This window comes from Lygodium microphyllum, chromosome 14 (genome assembly GCF_053477565.2).
Source record: "Lygodium microphyllum isolate KBCC chromosome 14, Lygodium_microphyllum_v1.1.10, whole genome shotgun sequence".
In the NCBI taxonomy this organism is placed as follows: domain Eukaryota; kingdom Viridiplantae; phylum Streptophyta; class Polypodiopsida; order Schizaeales; family Lygodiaceae; genus Lygodium; species Lygodium microphyllum.
In genome coordinates this window covers 111,138,691-111,157,382 of record NC_141148.1, presented here as the reverse complement: position 1 = coordinate 111,157,382, position 18,692 = coordinate 111,138,691, and the positions used below count along the sequence as shown (strand labels likewise).

General features: G+C 40.7%; 1 protein-coding gene across 8 annotated transcripts in view; it reads right to left on the bottom strand.

Moving 5' to 3' along the window:
• LOC148025992 (pentatricopeptide repeat-containing protein At2g13600-like) overlaps positions 1-18,692 on the bottom strand; it is a 68,973-nt gene that overhangs the window by 32,125 nt on the left and 18,156 nt on the right. For 3 of the 8 annotated variants that reach the window (XM_087693223.1, XM_087693225.1, XM_087693221.1), the window contains exon 3: positions 17,798-17,863. The exons of 1 other annotated variant lie outside the window; for it this stretch is intronic. In XM_087693223.1, the coding sequence (XP_087549349.1) occupies positions 17,798-17,863 (66 nt within the window). Of the gene's footprint in view, positions 1-17,797; positions 17,864-18,237; positions 18,527-18,575; positions 18,649-18,692 lie in introns of those variants that run through there. 4 more of the 8 variants (XM_087693218.1, XM_087693219.1, XM_087693224.1 and 1 more) reach the window with 3 other exon arrangements.

Genomic DNA, 18,692 nt, shown 5'->3' with positions numbered 1-18,692 from the left:
CCAACCTGCCAAATCTAGGCCGACTGCATACCAAAAGGCCCAGTTTGGGCTGTGTGACTCCCGGAAAAGGAATGCAGACACAAACAGCAGATACAAAGCTGATAGAGCTCCTTTGTCTCCTGCCAGGCTCTAACAGGAGCTCACAACCAGGAGATGACAGACTGAGAATGAAAATAGAGCAGGCTAACAATATTAGAGCTTTTATTCTCCTTTTCTTTCTAAGGTCACGAGGACGCTTCCTTTCTAAGTGTGGGAATATGTTGAGTGTGGAAATGATTTGTTTTTTGGGCTGATTTTTTGTTCTTTTTATTACTGAATGGTTGATTTTGGTGATTGATTGTTTGAATTTGAAGATATTTTGAAGTGTTTGAAATGGTTTGAGTATGTTCAAAGGGTTTATGTTGATTTTTTATGAGGATATGTTATTCTAAAGGATTCTGTGATTCTCTTTGTTTGGTTCTAGTAGTTGAGATGGTTGAATAGATATTTTCAGAGATGGTTGAGGTTGTGTTAAAAGGTTTATGAAATATTGAATTGATTTTGATTTGATTTTTGTGTTTTTAATGGTTTTTGTTGATCTTCTGAAAGGTTTTGTAGCTTCTGTAGTTCTGTTCTTCTATTGTCATGTTGTTTTGTGGTCTGTGCTGTTTGTTTTTCTTAAGTGTTATGTTGGATCTATGGATGTTTTGGAAAGTGTTCTTATCTTTAAAAAGGATGAATGAAAGCTCTATTCAAGCTAATTGAAGTAAAAAATTTGCTTATAAATATTCACAGAAGGTTACAGAAGAACAGTGACAGAAGCCAGATCTCACAGGACACTCATGTCTCTGGTGCCTCTTTGCATCTGACACCTTTTGGGAGGTGTATCCATAACCTAAAAAGGATTATTATCAGTGATTATGGAGTATTATAGTAAGGTTTTTTATATACTATTGAGAGTGTACTATTGTGAGAGAGATCATATGCAAGAGATAGCCAATTCTATGCAAAACAATGTATCTATCTATGAGAGGTCGAGAGAGAGAACTATGAAGACAATGAAGATGAATCATATGTTATTATTTCCATTCAAAAGTGGTGTATTCTTTTGTGTTCTTGTTAGTTTTTATGGATTCTATGAAAATGTTGAAGATTATGGTTGATTCAATCAAATGCGTGGGAGATATCTACTATGATACTGCGTGAAGATTTCTTGCTAGTGGTGTGCTTTTCCTTGTTGTGGTTCTCTAAAGAATGAAATAAAAGCTTGTTGATCTTACAAGATAGATTTTCTTACACTAGAAACCCCTTTTCATTGGTATCTCTCTTGGGGCTCCAAGACTGAGATAACCACACTCTATAGCTAAATTCACCCTTATCACCATAGCCCATGAAAATGCCTTTAGTGGATTTTGGGTCAAGTTTGTTTCTCAACTAATCTCTAATATGCACAAAGGCATCACAACCGAATATCCGTAAATGGTCATATGAGGCCGATTTGCTAGACCAAACCTCCTCAGGGATGCAATTATTTAAGGATTTGTTTGGAGAGCAATTGCAAATGTGAACCGATTTTAAGTGCCTCTCCCCAAAATTCATGAGGGAGATTAGAAATTGACAGCATACACCGCACTCTTTCACATAAAGTCCTATTATATCTTTCAACCACCCCATTTGAAAAAGGCTTCTAAGGAGTTGTAAGCTCCCTCTTAATTCCATGCAAGTCACAAAAGGACTTGAATTCAGTATATATAAACTCAACCCAATTATCAGTTCTTAAGCATTTCAAATTTCTACATGTCTAAGTGGTCACAAATGCATGAAAATTTTTACAAACAACAAACACTTCACTTTTCTTTTAAAACAGCTATACCCAAAAAAAAATTGAACAATCATCAATAAAAAAGACAAAATATGCAATACGACCCAACAATTTCGCAAGCATACTATATACATCAAAATGCACTAAATCCAAGATATTGGACTTATGAGAGACACTAGAGTAAAATGAATTTTTTATTTGCTTTCCAAACTGACACTCATTACAAAAGTCAAGTGTAGAGCCTTTTCCATCAACCCTCTTCAGAGAGGTAAGAATATCAAGTTCTTTTTGGCTCATATGGCCTAATCTCTTATGTCATAACTCCAATAACAACCAATTTCAGCAACTGCAAGAAACTTGCCATTCAAAGCTTTACAATGTAAGCAATACAAAGAGCCCTTCTTAATTTCTTTTGCAATCAACATGAAATTTTTTTTCACTTTCCACAAACCACCACCAAACAGTGTAGTGTAACCATGCAACTCAAGCTGACCAACAGATAGTAAACTCTTTTTAATCCCAGGCACATATCTGACATCTTTCAATACACAAGCTCTTGCCCATTATCAAAAGACAAGTGTATAGTGTCGATCTCATCAATGCTGCAAGCATGGTTATTTCCAAGATACACCTTTCCATAATTGCTTGCATTGAATATAGCAAAACACTCCAAGCAAGGAGTTACATGGAAAGAGGCACCAGAGTCTACAATTGAAGTCTGAGTGACAACATCATCAACTAACAAAAGTGCATCAATCACATCAACCTTGATAATCTACATATCTTGCATGTGACATACAAGGGCATCATAATCAACTGCACATGATACATAAGCCTCTGTATCCGAAAGCTCCTCTATAACCACACTAAAGACCACATTGGCCTTTTCCTTGCCTTTGACTGCCTCAGATGCATCTGCCTTATCCTCTTCCTTTTTATCTCCTGCATTCTTCTTTCTCTCTTATTCCTTCTTATAATACTTGCAATCAGGTTTCTTGTGGCCCTTCTGACCACAGTGATAGCAAGTAATGTCACTCCTTTTCTTTCCTTTGCTCTTGCTCCTGTTTCTTTGTCATGCATTTGCATTTTTCTTTTCAACCTTGCCTCTTACATTATTAGCTGAGTTGCTGCTTTCTCCACTAGACATACGTCTAATTTCTTCACTCAAGATTGAACCCCTCACCCCATCATATGAGAGATTAGGGTTATTGCTAAGAGAAACCACCAAGGTCTCCCAAGAGTCATGCAGTGTCATGATTAAAAAGATCGCCCTCAACTTATCATCAAAGTCCAAATTTGCATCTTTGAGCTGATTTAAAATCCCTGTAAATGCACTCAAGTGCTCTGCTGCAGGCTTTGACTCATCCAATCACATATTCATCAACTAGCGCATTAAATGCACCTGATTAACAGGTGTGGTGATCTCATAGGTAGTTTTCAACTTCTCCCATATTGCATTACCTATATCTAAACCCTTACTGTCTGTCAAAATGTCATCAATGACACCCATCTTAATATAAGTCAGAGCCTTTTTGTTGACTTTGGCTCAATCTACATCAGACATTTGTGCGGGTTTATCTTCCTGAAAAGCATACTCACAATCTTTTAGGAACAATATGCCCTGCATACGGTCTTTCCAAAGAACAAAGCCATAACCATCAAACCGATTGATTTCCATCAAACTCTTGATGTCTGAATTGAAAGAAGTAGCAGCCATCTTATCACAAACACAAGAGTAAATGCACTAGATTGCAGAAGCACAAGCTGAACCAGCAAACACGCTGATGTTCTTCCTCAAACAGTAATAAACCTCTGTTGTTTATTCATAAACCAGCCCCATCACACGGGCAAAAAACTGCAGAAATTTACCAAATTCGGCACAAAGCCCCAAAATTTCAAGTCCAATAGTACATAAATGTCAGCCAATCTCACCCAGCTGAGCAAAATTTTACCAATACATGAGAAACCCCAATTTTTTGGGGTCCAATGTTAGGAAATTTTACTCAAAAGAGCAAAATTCTGACAAATTTGACAAAATCCCCAATTTGATTCAAATCACCATATGCAATTTCTGACCTAAATGTCGCTATCAAACATGGACAAGATCAAATCCAGGAAAAGGCCCAAATTTTGGGCCAGATTCCCACAGATCTATGACCTGTGCCTCCACATGTGAACCCCGATCAAAAGAAAGGAATTAAAAGAGATTTGAAAGAAAATAAAATTTCTGATTTGTCTCACGCTTATCTCTACGAAAAAATATGGCGTGCTAATAATTTAGACTTAACAATTTTACTAGATGAAAACACGGTAAGTTATAGAATCGAAGGAAATTCTCGTGAGAAAAAATGACACCAGGGGGGGCGCGCGCTCGACTGCGGGTGCGCCGGGGACCTGTTGTGTGGTGCCCAGCTGTGGGCAACACGACACTCCCTGCTCACCGGCATGTCTCATCTGGTGCCCATTGCCCCATCGTCGCTGGTCTACAGCGTAGTCACGACACATACCTGTTGGTCACCTCGAGCGGTCTTCTACTCGTCTTCTGCTCAGCTGCTAGTCTTCTTTATGGCCTCTTCATTTGCTCACTGTGTATCGCCTGTCAGCTGTATCTGTTGACTGTCAGTCTACAACTATGTCACCAGCTGGTCTGATCTCAGGAAGCGTGCACAAAATGTGCTCTGATACCACTTATTGAAGCTCAGCTCGGAATGAGCAGTAGATCGAGGAGTGAGTGACCGAGAGGGAGAGTGTGTGCAAGTACGATTAGATTTGAGTGTACCAACAATGTGTTGGTACACAAATAATAAAATGTATTTATACTTAGGGCATATAAGGATGCATTCACATATACAACTGAATAATGCGCGTGTACTATACACGGAGATGAAAACAGACCTTTATCTCAACACTCTCCACCCAAAATGATGATTCCCGTGTCAGCTCCAAACTAGCTGAAAATCTGCCATATCTGCGCAGTAGTCCTAACAGGTCACCATCAGATGCTCCCTTTCTCTGCAGCACCATCCTCTTTGGAAAAATAGCAGCACATCTGGGTGTTCTTCGGAGAAAACACACAATGGATGTTGGACCTCAGCTGCATGCAGCAGAAGTTTGAGGAGGAATGAGCGTGAGAGTGTGACGGCTGGTGAGAATCAGAGAGGGATAGTGAAGTACGATTAGATTTGAGTGTACCAACAATGTGTTGGTACACAAAGAAAAAAATGTATTTATACTTGGGGCATGTAAGGGTGCATTCACATGTACAGCTAAATAATATGTGTGTACTTTACACGGAGGTCAAACGTGCCTTTATCCCAACAATCTCCCACTTAAAGGTCCGAAGTGAACCTCTAGCCAACACCCACTAGTCGTATGCAATGCTCATGCTGAGCTTTGCTTAGATTTTTAGTGAGAACATCTAGAGGGTTGTCTTGTGTCTTGATCTTGGTCAACGTGATTTGACCATCTTCCAAAATCTGCCTGATAAAGTGATATCGCATATCTATACGCTTTGTGCATGAATAATACATGGCATTCTTAGCCAGATACATAACACTCTGGCTATCACATCCCAAAACTGCAGTACCCATAAACATGCCGAGATCCTCTACAAGTCTGCTCAACCATATAGCTTCGTTAGAAGCTTCAGCAGCTGATATGTATTCAGCTTCAGTGGTACTCAATGCAACGATATTCTGCAACCTGAAACACCAAGAAACAGCCCCACCAGCAACTGTAAAGATATACACACCAGTGGACCTACAAGTGTCAAAGTCACCTGTCATGTCTGCATCACAATAACCCTACAAACTAAGTGCACCCTGCCCATAGCAAATACACTTTCTTTGTGTACCCTTTAAGTACCAAAGAATACACTTGACAACCTCCCAATGTGTTTTGCCAGGATTTGACATAAACTTGCTAACAACTCTCACTGCATGAGCAATGTCTAGACGAGTGGCAACCATAGCATACATAAGAGAGCCACAAGCTGATGCATATATAGCATTTGCTACCATGTCATCCTCCCAAGTGTAGGGACCGGTTAGGCACGGAGATCGAGGCAGACAGTTGTTACACGTGGTAAGAGAGACAGAGAGAGTGCGAGAGAGCAAAGTAGAGAGTGAGCACGTTTTTGGTACAATGATGAGTGTACCTCTTTAGGTTTTTAGATAGATATATGTATGAAAGTACAATGTGCTAAGGATGTGTTCACACCCGTGCACATATAAAAGGCACGATGGCCCTTTATTCCCAACAACCTCCCACCAAAAGACAATGTGCCTTAAGAGGAGAAAAGAATCAGCTAAGTCTAGGTATGTACAAAGCTGAAATAAATATATCTATCCAACTCCCATCATCTGTCGGCAATGAGCAAACCGCTCTGCTGGAAGACCCTTCGTGAGAAGGTCTCCAGGATTATCATCTATATGCACTTTGACAAGCTCAATGCTCTTGTTGTCAAGTACATCTCTAATGAAGTGATACTTCACCTGTATGTGCTTTGTCTTTGCATGAAAGACAGGAGTCTGTGCTAACATGATAGCACTCTGACTATCACAATGGAGAACAGGTAACTCTGTGATGCCAAGCTCTCCCACCAGACATGAAAGCCATAAAGCCTCCTTGCATGCCTCAGTGGCAGCTATATACTCTGCCTCTGTAGTAGACAATGCAACACACTTTTGTAGCCTGGAGATCCAAAACACCACTCCTCCTGTGAAAGTAAATACATACCCAGAAGTGGACATCCTGCAGTCCACATGACCAGCATAGTTTGCATCCGTAAAGCCAACAACAGATGCCTTCTGCTTTCCAAAGCAGATGCACAACTCCTTTGTGCCTTTGAGGTATCTCATAATACCTTTCACTGCATCACAATGCTTCTTGCCAGGGATTGCCATGTATCTGCTAACCACTCCCACTGCAAAGGCAATGTCAGGACATGTAGCAACCATAGCATACATCAAACTGCCAATAGCTGAAGCATATGGTATCTTGGCCATTTCAGCCTTCTCATCATCAGATGTAGGGCTATCCTCTGCACTGAGTTTCACATATGGAGGCAATGGAACCCCAATTGTTTTCTCCCTCTCCATATTAAAACGCTGCAAAACTTTGGAGATATACTCATGCTGAGATAGATAGAGAAAGCCTTTAGATCTATCTCTGAGTATTCGCATGCCAAGAATGTGATTTGCATCACCAAGATCCTTCATGTCAAAGCTGCCATGAAGACTTTGCTTCAATGAATCCAAGGCATGAGTATCCCTGTCCGCAATCAGCATGTCATCAACATACAAAACCAAGATAATCAGGTTGTCATCTACTGCCTTCTTGGTTTACAAGCAGTAATCCATTTGACTTCTATGAAAGCCTTGGGACTGCATGAATGTATCAAACTTATGATACCATTCTCTTGGTGCTTGTTTCAGCCCATACAAACTCCTTTTGAGTTTACATACCATTTTTCCCTTCCCTTGTTCAACAAACCCTTCAAGCTGCTGCATATATATGTCTTCATGCAGATCACCATGTAAAAACGCAGTCTTTACATCCACCCATATGAGCTCCATATCCTCAACTGCAACCAAGCCCAAAATGGTTCTCAATGACTACAGGGGAGAAAATCTCATCAAAGTCAATTCCATGCTCTTACTTGTACCCCTTTCCAACCAATCTTGCTTTGTACTTTGGTGAGGAACCAAAAGTGACCTTCATCTTGTAAACCCATTTGCATGGAAGGGTTTTCTGCCCTTTAGGCAACTGCACCAAGTTCCAAGTGTCATTTTTTTCAAGAGATTCCATCTCTGACAGCATGGCTTTATACCATTTCTTGCTGTCCTGTCTGTCTATTGCTTCCTTGAAGCAAGACGATTCACCACAGTCTATCAACATGACATAATCAGCCACATTAATTGCACCAGGAACAAATCTATCAGGTTGCCTGGTAGCCCTAGACGATCTCCTAACCCAATGGTCATTGTTTGCTGGCTATTCCTGCAAATTTCCATTTTCAGCATGTTGTCCTAACATTTCAGCCTGCAAATCAACATTAACAGCTTGCTATCCTGGCTATTCCTGCACATGTAATGGCTCATTTTCATGGGCAATACCTGGCTAATCATTTCCAGCATCATTTCCTGCATTCAGAGGTTCATTTACAGCAGGTATTTGCTGCTGTACAGCGGGCACATTTTGATGTCCAAAAGGTATTTCTTCCAGGAATACAGCCCTACGGACCTCCTCAATCTTTTCGGGCTGTTTGTGCATGCGATCTTCCTGGAAGATAACGTCATTGCTGCGTACTACTTTCCTTTTCTCGAGATCCCACAATTTATACCCCATTTCACCTCGTCACCATATCCTAAGAAAATGCATTTACAGGACTTTGGCTCAAGTTTGCTGTGTTTTTCTTTACGAATGTGCACTAAAGCCTCACAACCAAACACTTTCACATGAGCATATGAAGGTGGCTTGCCTGTCCACGCTTCTTGGGAAACTCCCCTCCCCCCCCTCCCAAAGGCCTGGTAACCGATTAATTAAGTGAACAACTGTCATAACAGCCTCTGCCCAAAAACCATGGGGTAATGCAGTATGAGACAGCATCGTACGGACCTTATCCTAAATGGTCCGGTTCATACACTCTGCAACTCCATTTTGGGGCCGATTACGAGGGACAATGAGCTCCCTCTTTATCCCTTTGCTGTCACAAAATGCCTGAAAGACCTTGGACACATATTCCCCACCATTGTCAGAGTAAAAACACTTAAGTGTCTTATCTGTCTGATTTTCAACCAATGCTAAGAATTTTTTAAATCTATCAAGCACTTCATCCTTGCTACGAATAGGGTAAACCCATACCTTCCTTGTAGCATCATCGACAAAGGTGACAAAATATTTCTTTCCCCCTAAAGATAATCTTGGCATTTGACATACATCCGAATGTACTAACTCTAGAGGAGAAGATTTCAAAGAAAGAGACTTTTTGTGAGACGTCTATGCATATTTGCCATAAATGCAATGATTACAATGCTCAAAATCAACATAACGAAGACAAGGCAAGTAACCCAAACAAGAAAGCACTTTCATTCCTATTTGACTCATGTGTCCCAACCAGCCATGCCACAAGGAAACGCTTGGCTGCTCGGTCACGGCAACAAGATGGTCACGCACACTAGATACATGAAGTGGATACAAAGTATCACTCTTGCAACCTCTGGCAATAACCCTAGATCCCTTACAGATCTTCCATTTTCCATCACCAAAGGTGGTATGAAAACCATCATCATCTAGCTGCCTTGTGCTAATCAAGCTCTTCTTGAGCTAAGGTACATATCGTACATGCTGAAATGTAAAGACAGAGCCATGCTGAAACTGTAACTGCACACTGTCAATACCTGCAATCTCACATGCATAGTTGTCCCCAAGATGGACAACACCATGTCGACCCCCTATATAGGCGAAAAACCACTCACGATGAGGGGTGACATGAAAGGAAGCACCTGAATCAAGAATCCAAGTATGCATGTCATCATTTATATCTGCAAGTAAAGCATGTGCACCAAAGTGTGAAGAGACAAAGAGTACATCACTCCCACTGTCACTGTCATGAGTGACTAGATTCACCTCTTCAATTTTTACACTGCTCTTCTTAGGCTGACTGTCCTTCTTCTCTTCCTTGCTATCATCTGTCTTCTTGCCTTTTCCCTTCTCTTTCTTCCATTTGAAGCAGTCACGTTTAAAGTGACCCTTCTTGCCACAATGATGGCATTCAACATCTTTGCCACGTGATTTACTACGTCCCTTGCCATCATATTTGCCATTTTGCTATGATCTGCCCCCAGTATGCAAAGCACTAGAAGACTTACTGGATGCATTGTTCTGCCGATTCATCTCTTCCATAAGTAGAGCACTCTCTACATCAGCATACAAAAGGATCGCATTAGAATTACTCATAGCAGTCCTAAATGTATCCCAACTCTCTGGTAGAGTGCAAAGCAAGAAAGTAGCCTTAAATTCCTCATCAATCGTGAACTTTAAGGCAACCGACTGACTGAAAATGGAGTTAAACTCACTCAACTGAGTAGACATTGCTGTACCCTCTTTCATACGCAAATCCATAAGCTTTTTTAGTCAATACACTTTGCTTGCAACACTCTTCTGTGCATACAATTCTTCCAGTCTAGTCCATAATGCATATGCAAAATCCAAACCTTCAGTGTTGAAGAGCAAGACATCAGAAATCGATAGCTCTATGGTTGAGTGTGCAAGCTCATTCAACTCATCCAAATCATCCTGATCCATGTCCGCAAGCTTTGCCCCTTTGGTTTTGATCGGCTTTGCCTGCTTCTTTTGTAATAGGATATTGTAGCACTACTTTTGCTAAACTGCAAAGTTATGTGCGCCTTCAAGCTTCTTTATGTGCATCAAATTACTGCTGTCATTGCTACCAGCCATGTTTTTCAGCCCAAATGTGACCAAAAAACTAGCAAATGCAGTCCCAAACTGTCACCCAAGTGACCAAGGTACAAAGAAGTACCAATCAGCAATAAATGACTACGTAGAAGTACAGATTTCAGATCTGTAATTAAGTTTTCAGAAGCACCAAACCAAGTGCTACAGCGTTATCCAACTGATTACAGCTGTTCCAAGGGCATGTGCATCACATTACATGAGAAATCCCAAAATTTCAGCTGCAATTTCTGTTGTACATGTACCCATGGGCATAAAATTTGACACAAATGGTCAAAAAAGCCCCAATTTTTTGTGCTCAAAGCATCAAATACACATTTGCATTTTCTCTATCATGCATAGGACTATCAAATTTTGCCAAAATAAAGCAATTTCAGCAAAACCCCCAAATTTTACCAAGTGTTGATGTCCACATTGTGCGGAATTCAACCTGCACGTACATAAAATGACCAAATGCAGCACAAATTTTGCCCAAATTGCACAGGGTCCAGTGTGCATCAATATCGAGAAATTGGGTAAATTTCAACCCAATTTGCACATATACATGAAAAGCCCCAAATGTCGGGGACAAAATGTCACAAAATTCCTGCAATTTCTGAGACATATATGTTTGTCCTGCATCACATTCCTCAAATCTGAGAAAAGCCCCAAATTTTGTGGGTCCAATGTTGAGAAATTTCACTCAGATGAGTAAAATTTCAACAATTTTGGCGAAATCCCCAATTCAAATGTGCACGATGTCTGCAATTCTGACGTAGATGCCTCAATTTTTCACGAACAATACTAAGTCTAGAGAAGCCCCAAATTTCTGGGCCAAATTTGAACAGATCTGAGATTTTGTGCTTGCGCGTGCGAAACCCCGTCAATGGGTAAAAGAATTTTCAAAAATTTTGAATTTTTCAGCAAATTTTGATGGGTCCGTTGACACTCCAATAGTCGCAGTGAACCTGGAACCCCGCCGGCTGCCATTTGATGCACGTCGCCTGTCCGTCACGGGCTGGCCGCAGCTCCCTGCAGGCGTCTCTTGCAGACGTTGCGTGTGCTGCCTGCTGGCCCCCTCTGTGAGCCCCGCTGCTGCCTATCACGCATGCTACTGCTCGTCAACTATTGCGTGGCCTGGCGACTGCTGCGAGGCTTGGCGACTGCTGCTCATGTCAAATGCTGCCTGTCGTGACCTATCCGTTGACTCCCCTACTCGCCTTTGACTACCCACGATACCTGCAACTCACGACTTGCTCGTCTGTCCTGTTCGAACTCCAAGAGGCACGAACGACTCAACCGCAACTCTGATAACAATTTGTAGAGACCGGTTAGGCACAGAGATCGAGGCAAACAATCGTTACGCGCAGTGAGAGAGACGAAGAGAGTGCGAGAGAGTAGAGTAGAGAGTGAGCACGTTTTTGGTACAATGACGAATATACCTCTTTAGGTTTTTAGATAGATATATGTACGAAAGTACAATGTGCTAAGGGTGTATTCACACCCGTGTACATATAAAAGGCACGATAGCCCTTTATTCCCAACACCAAAGAGGTAAGGGTACCCTAAAAGGCTTAGCTTATGCCATGTTAAATCTGTCCAATACCTTTTCAATGTACTTTTCTTGAGATAAAAACAACAATTTCTGCATTCTATCTCTACGATTCCTCATGCCCAAAATATGCTCTACATTTCCCGAATCTTTCAACAAGAAAGCTCATTTTAGCTGATTTTTGAGAGTATCCAAGCTAGTCTTTCTTTTCACAACTAGCAACATATCATCCACATACAAAACAAGTATGATGGAGCTGCCATATGTATCCTTTTTCATGTACAAGCAATGATCTGCATGGCTACGTGTTAACTCATGAGATAGCATAAAAGTGTCAAATTTTTTGTACCACTGCCACAGTGCTTCCTTCAGCCCAAACAAGCTATGTTTTAGTTTACAAACCATCTACTCTCTTCCAAGAACTACAAATCCCTCGAGTTGTTTCATATAGATTTCCTCATCAATGTCACCATACAAGAAAGCTGTTTTTACATTCATTTGATACAGCTCAAAGTCCAATACAACAATGAGAGAAAAAAGCACACGTAGAGTGGTCATCTTCACAACAGGTGTGAAGACCTCTTGGAAGTCAATCCCTTCCTTCTATGCATACCCTTTGGCAACCAATCTTGCCCTGTACTTGGGTTTTCCATCAACTATCTTTACTTTGTACACCCATTTGTTCGGAAGAGGCTTCCTTCCCTTGGATAATGACACAAGATCCCAAGTATCATTTGTATATCGAGATTTGATCTCTTCCTGCATAGCTAGCTCCCACTTACTACTGAATTCACATGACTTGGCCTCTTTGTATATAAGAGGCTCACCCTCATCTGTAAGTATCACATAACGCAAGGAGGGGTCAAACCTATGTGATTGCCTTCCTACACATGTAAACCTACGTACCCAATGATCAACATTTTCAGGAATTGGGTCTACATCTAGAGGTATATTATTTTCAGCATTTATTGGCTGCTGTAAGCCATTTTCAGCATGCTATTCATGCTGTACAGTACCATTCGGAAGTTATGTTTGATGTCATTTGAGCAGTTTGGGCAGAGTAATTTTAGGGCTTTTCACCATGAGAGTCAAATTGGTGCCTGTGGATGCATTTGGAGCAGAAATTGCAGCTAAAATTTGAAGCTTTCTCATGTAATTGGTATATTAGCCCATGATACAGCTGCAATTGCTTGTGGTGTGCTGTAACACACATTTTATACCTGTGAAAATTAATCAGATCTGAAATTTCTGCAATTACTTGAATTTTCATTGCTGGTTGATACTTGCTTTGTACCTTGGCCATTTGTGTAATATTTGGGCGAAACATTTGATGGACCTTTGTATGAAGAAAGGTACAGCTATGCCTATATATTTAAAAGAGTTTAACTCTATCTTCAGCCAACTAATTGCCTTGGAATTTCACATTGATGAGGAGTTCAAGGCAACATTTTTGCTATGCACCTTGCCTGAAAGTTGGGATACTTTTAGGACAACAATGACAAACTCAGGGATCCTTCCACTAGATTCCACCCTAAAGGAACCGAGAAGATCTGATCGGATGGTGCAAAGTTCAAATTACTTCATTTGCATGTGTTTTCACAACACATTACATAGCTCACTCTGAGAGCCAAACAACTTGCTGGAGACTCTAAAGCATCCCCAATGGTAAGAGACTATGGAAAAGAAGCTTGAGAGCATTGACAAAAAATGATGACCAAAACTGAACCTAGACCTTGATGGATCATCTGAGCAACAAGAAGATCATTGAGACAAAATGGATCTTTTGCCATAGTTACCAGGAACGGGGCTTTGTGCCCACCACACAATTGACATCATTCTATCTATATCCGATGGATATTAAAAGTACCTTTTTGGATGATTATCTGGAAGAGGAAGTCTATCTAACCAACCTCCTAAATTCTCTCTTCAAGACCACAAAGATGTCATCTTTTGTTTATGGAAATCCCTTTACGTGCTAAAGCAAGCACCAATTCATGGTTCCATAGAATGGATGAATTCCTTTGATCACATGGCTATTATTCAACCCCTTCTAGCCCAATTTTATGCATCAAAGGAGGTTAATTGTAGGCTTATTTATATTGATGATTTGTTAATCATTGGCTCTCATTCTGCCACTATAGCGAATATATAAGGCCCACTCTGCTCCACATGTGAAATGATTGACCTTGGTAAGTTATCATACATTTTGGATATAGAGATTATCTGTCATGAGGATGGAATCTATGTATCCTAGCAAAAATATGCCCTTCAAAGTGAATCAGTTTTGCACTGATCAAACACGGCCATGTTTACGTATGTTGAGATCTAGGTTCCCATTTTAGACCTGAGATGGGGTCTTAAGCTCAAAAAGATGCATTACAATTTAAACCTTCGATTTGCTCATTTTAGACATCCCCAAAACTCAAAATGCTCCAAAGATAGTGTCCCGTAACCAAACACCCAAACTTTTAGTTAGATTTGTTAGCCTGCCACTTTTAGTGTTGTCAATCTACCATCTCCTGGTTGTGAACTCCTATCAGAGTCTAGCGGTGACATGGGAGCTCTAGCATTCTAGTATGCATTTCTCTTGTTCTAGGCCCTTTCCTATGTTTGACAATCAGTTTACACCTCTTACCATTGTCTGTCTGCTTTCAAATTGTCCAAGATGCCACCTCATTATTTTTGGGATTTTTCTATGCAATCAGACTACATTTATTGCAGCCCCCAGGTTATTTCCAGCAAGTTAGCCAGATTTAGGGCCCTTTTAGTAGATCAACCAGATTTGGTGGTCAACCACTCTTCACTTTGGCCATCATCTTTTGTAGGTTGCTCCTCTAACTTTGGGCATTCTCCTCTGTCTCTAGTGTCGTTGTTGCCATTATCATTTCCAGCCTGATCTAGTGCCCTCATTGACAACTTGACCTGCATGCAAGGACTGATCAATCCTTCTGTCTATATTCAGCATTTATTTCAGTCAATGCAAATTTATTTCTTCCTTCTTCTTCTTCTTGTCTCCTCTATGTGTTTGTCTTCCTCCTTCCATTGCGTACTCACATGGTATCATCGCCTAAGAGAGAACACGGAGTTAATTATCATCACGGAGGCCACCCTAGAATACTAGGCGACCCTTCCACATCAGTGTTTTGCTGCAAACACAGCCTTCTGCTTAGAGGCAGCAATACTCCTAGTATCAGGTGCCAGGTTACATCATCATTTTGCGGCAAACACAATCTCCAACTGGAGACGATAGACTTTCCCAGTCAAGCGACCTTCCTCTGCTACAAATGCAAGTGTCTCTTGGCCAGGTGACAGCCCTCCTCAACAAATGCAACAATATTTGTGAAGGCGACAATACATCTCCCCCATGTAGACCCTCTACATCAACTCTTTTGTGATCCTGTAGCTCATTCCTCCTATTTTAAGGCTGTCAACAACCAAAAAACATGTTTTTAATGGGTGTTTGAAGGTTATTGAAGATGTATCATCACCATTTTTCAATTTGATGGCTCAGAGAATGAGATTTCTCATCATTCCTCTAAGAGACCAAGAGATTATCATGCTAGCCCGCACAAAGTTTTAGAACGACGGTCACTAAACCCGTATATATGGGAGCCTTCTCTTATTCCCTCCCTTCATGTTTTTCACAAGACTCAACATCATGGTCTTAAGAAGCCTCTGATAGCAATCTCTGTATAGGTGCCCGAGCTTCCTTTCCTTCCTTGCCCAAAGAGGAACACTTGGATGGTTCCAATTATTCTTTGTGGTCATGTAAGGCAGAGTGTATCCTCGACACCTTCGACCTTTGGGAGTATACTGATGGGTTAGGCACGAAGATCCAGACAGCAGGTGTTCGTTGCGCACGGAGAGAAAGAGAGAGTGAGAGAGAGCAATCGCAAAGAGTGAGCACGTTTGTAGGTACAATGACAAGTGTGTACCTTTCGGTTTTTAGATAGATATATATGTGTAAGAACAAGTGCTAAGGGTGTGTTCACACCCGAGCACATTTAAAGGCACAAGGCCTTTATTCCCAACAGGGAGTTTCTTTTCTATTCCATGGACAATCCCATTGTCAAATCAACAATGGATCCTATTGCCTTGCGTAATCAAATCAGTTTTTGAGTTAGATCATTTCTATTTATAAGCTTGCATGATTCTATCCTTGTGCATGTTCGCAGATTGAAGACTACTACGAAGGTTTAGAAGAAGCTTATGTCTCTCTACCATCAGAAGACGTTTGCTAACCGCATATCCCTTAAGAAGAAACTTTGGATGCTCAATGTCAATGTTTCTCCTTCCATAAAGGACCACGTCAACAAATTGGAGGACATGAGAGATGAGCTTTCCTCTCTCGAACAAACTATATCTTTCAACAATATCGTTGTGATTCTATAGACTAATCTACCATCTCCAAAGTTTGATGTATTCTACATCAATCTTCTTACTTTGAGAACCCGTGTTACACTTCTTTGGGAGAATCTTGCCCTGCTAGTCTTGGAGCATGACAAGCGGCTCAAAGATATAGGTACCATGGATACACTCCACAAAGGCTTTTATTGTAGATTCAAAAGGAGGGATGTGAAGAGATGCTCTAAACACAAAAAACACAAAACCAATCATACAACAAAGCACATACTGATAAACACAGAACACAATTAGGGTTAGGTTTAGGGTAACTCAGAGACAATAAACACAATGAATAATAAAGTAAATGAATAATGAGTGTGCAATGCTCATGCAACAAATACGCCATACAGTGAATATTAAACCTCCAACTCCCGTATACTAGATCGAGGCAGAGGTTATGAGCGGTAGAGTGTATCGTACTCCGAACGGGTCTCGGATTGCAACAAAGGCAACCTCCGAGCGTCGAACACCAATAAACGCAGTCAAAGAAGGCTCGATCTGATGCAAACAGCAGTGCAAGAGAGAGAAAGACTAAAAACGCACGTACCTAAGAAGAGAGAAAAAATTGACAACAGTAGTTAGATGCAAACACGGCCTATGGAGCAGAGAGAAGATCAAGACGACAGCTCCAAACTACTAGTGACAGCACTAGATGCTGACATCAGCATCAAGCATAGCAAGCAAACCACAAGTGACAACTCCAAGGTACCAATTGACAATTGTAAAAAGGTGGTGAAAGGTAGCAGATGGCTGGGAAAAGCTCTAGCCACGATGTCCTCCGTGAACAGGGTGTAGACAACAGAGATATAACCCCTAAAACTTGTAAAAACGAGATTATGTAACAGTTTTGAACTGCATGTCTATTTGTAAAAAGTTTCGAGCACCCAAATTAGAGTTTTGCATGTGGGACACAGTAACTCCCTAGGATCGTGTTTCTTTTTAAAATAATAAGGTTTCTTCATAATAAATTATATTTTGGAACTATTTAGATCAAACTAACACATTTTTAGCTCAATACCCCCTCTCAAGCCCAAAATTCAGCCATGTAGAATAAGCCCTTGATATATATGTTTTCTTACCCCAAGGCATCCCACCCCAAAGCAGCAAGTCAGCGAGCAAAGGGTATACGTCAGTTGCCCAGTGACCTACCAAGACTACATAGACAATTGTTATCTTACCAAGGCAACCCAAGTCATCGTCCCAAAGACCAGGGCATCAAACCAAGGATCCACATTGGCTATCCAAGAGCCCACTAAGTTCTACAAAGATGGATGGAATCAATAATAGACTTTGTTTAAAAGGGCTTTTGGTATAATTTGTTCAAAAAGATTTAGCATTAAGTGATGGTTTCAAATCAATTTTTATCCATGGAGTCATTATGTCGTGAAATACGAGAAAATAATGATAGATAGCTCCACTACCTTCACAAAACAAGCAAAATAATTCCACACTACTAGGATAAGTGTCTAGAAATACTTAAGCATGTGTGTATGTGCTAATCATATGGAGAATATGTGGAGAGAAAGGCAAGACGAGTAAGGAAGCAAGACAAGCAAAGCCAATATGCAAGCATAGGGAAATCTTACCTTTGGAGACTACCATGTGCAATGCTGCAAGTATGGTGGATCCGGAGTCGATCACTCCAAGGGTGACTGAAAAAAATAAATGCGCATAAATGTATATTTACATGAATAGAATATCAATATATGGAATAATGCAAAGAAAGATACAAGTTTTCATGCTCATGCAGAATGCGATGCAACGATGCCACTTAGACAGTGCCCTCGCAAGAAAATTATTCACTTGCCCAAGCACCCTTTTACAATCATGTCATCCTGACAGTGAGAATGAAGTTACAAATGTCCAAAATGTGCAATACATAAAAAATAAATATCTAAAAGTAAAAAACTATAAACATCATCACTATCACTATCAATAGAATAAAACCATCCCCTCTCAAATTAAAAGGAGAAACAAAAGAAAAGCACTATCTCCCGTCAATCTCAAAAAGTAAAAAAGAGTATACCCAAGTCGCGATCCATGGTAGAAGATACTACCGCCTTAATCAAAATATTTGCAAAGTTGTCACTGCACAGCACAAACTCTAGACGAATGATGCCTAGCTCAATCTATTGTTTGGTAAGTGGTAGTGAACCGCCGTGTCCAAAGTGTGATGATAGGATTGTTCACAAGGGCAATGGCACTCTAGTTGTCACAATAGACAATGGTAGGCGACTCACAAGAAAACTATAGTGTGGCCAATAAATTTCTCAAAATCATCGAAGAGAGTCTGATACTCTGTCTCAGCCGTAGAAGCCACCACCATCTCTTACTTACAGCTAGTCCAAGAGATAAGTTTCATACCAGAGGTATTGAGATAGCCTCCATGGAAACACAAAGTGTCAAGATCTCCCACCCAATCAAAATTAGTATACTCCTGTAAGCATAAACCATAACCATAAGTTAGTCCATAATTATAGG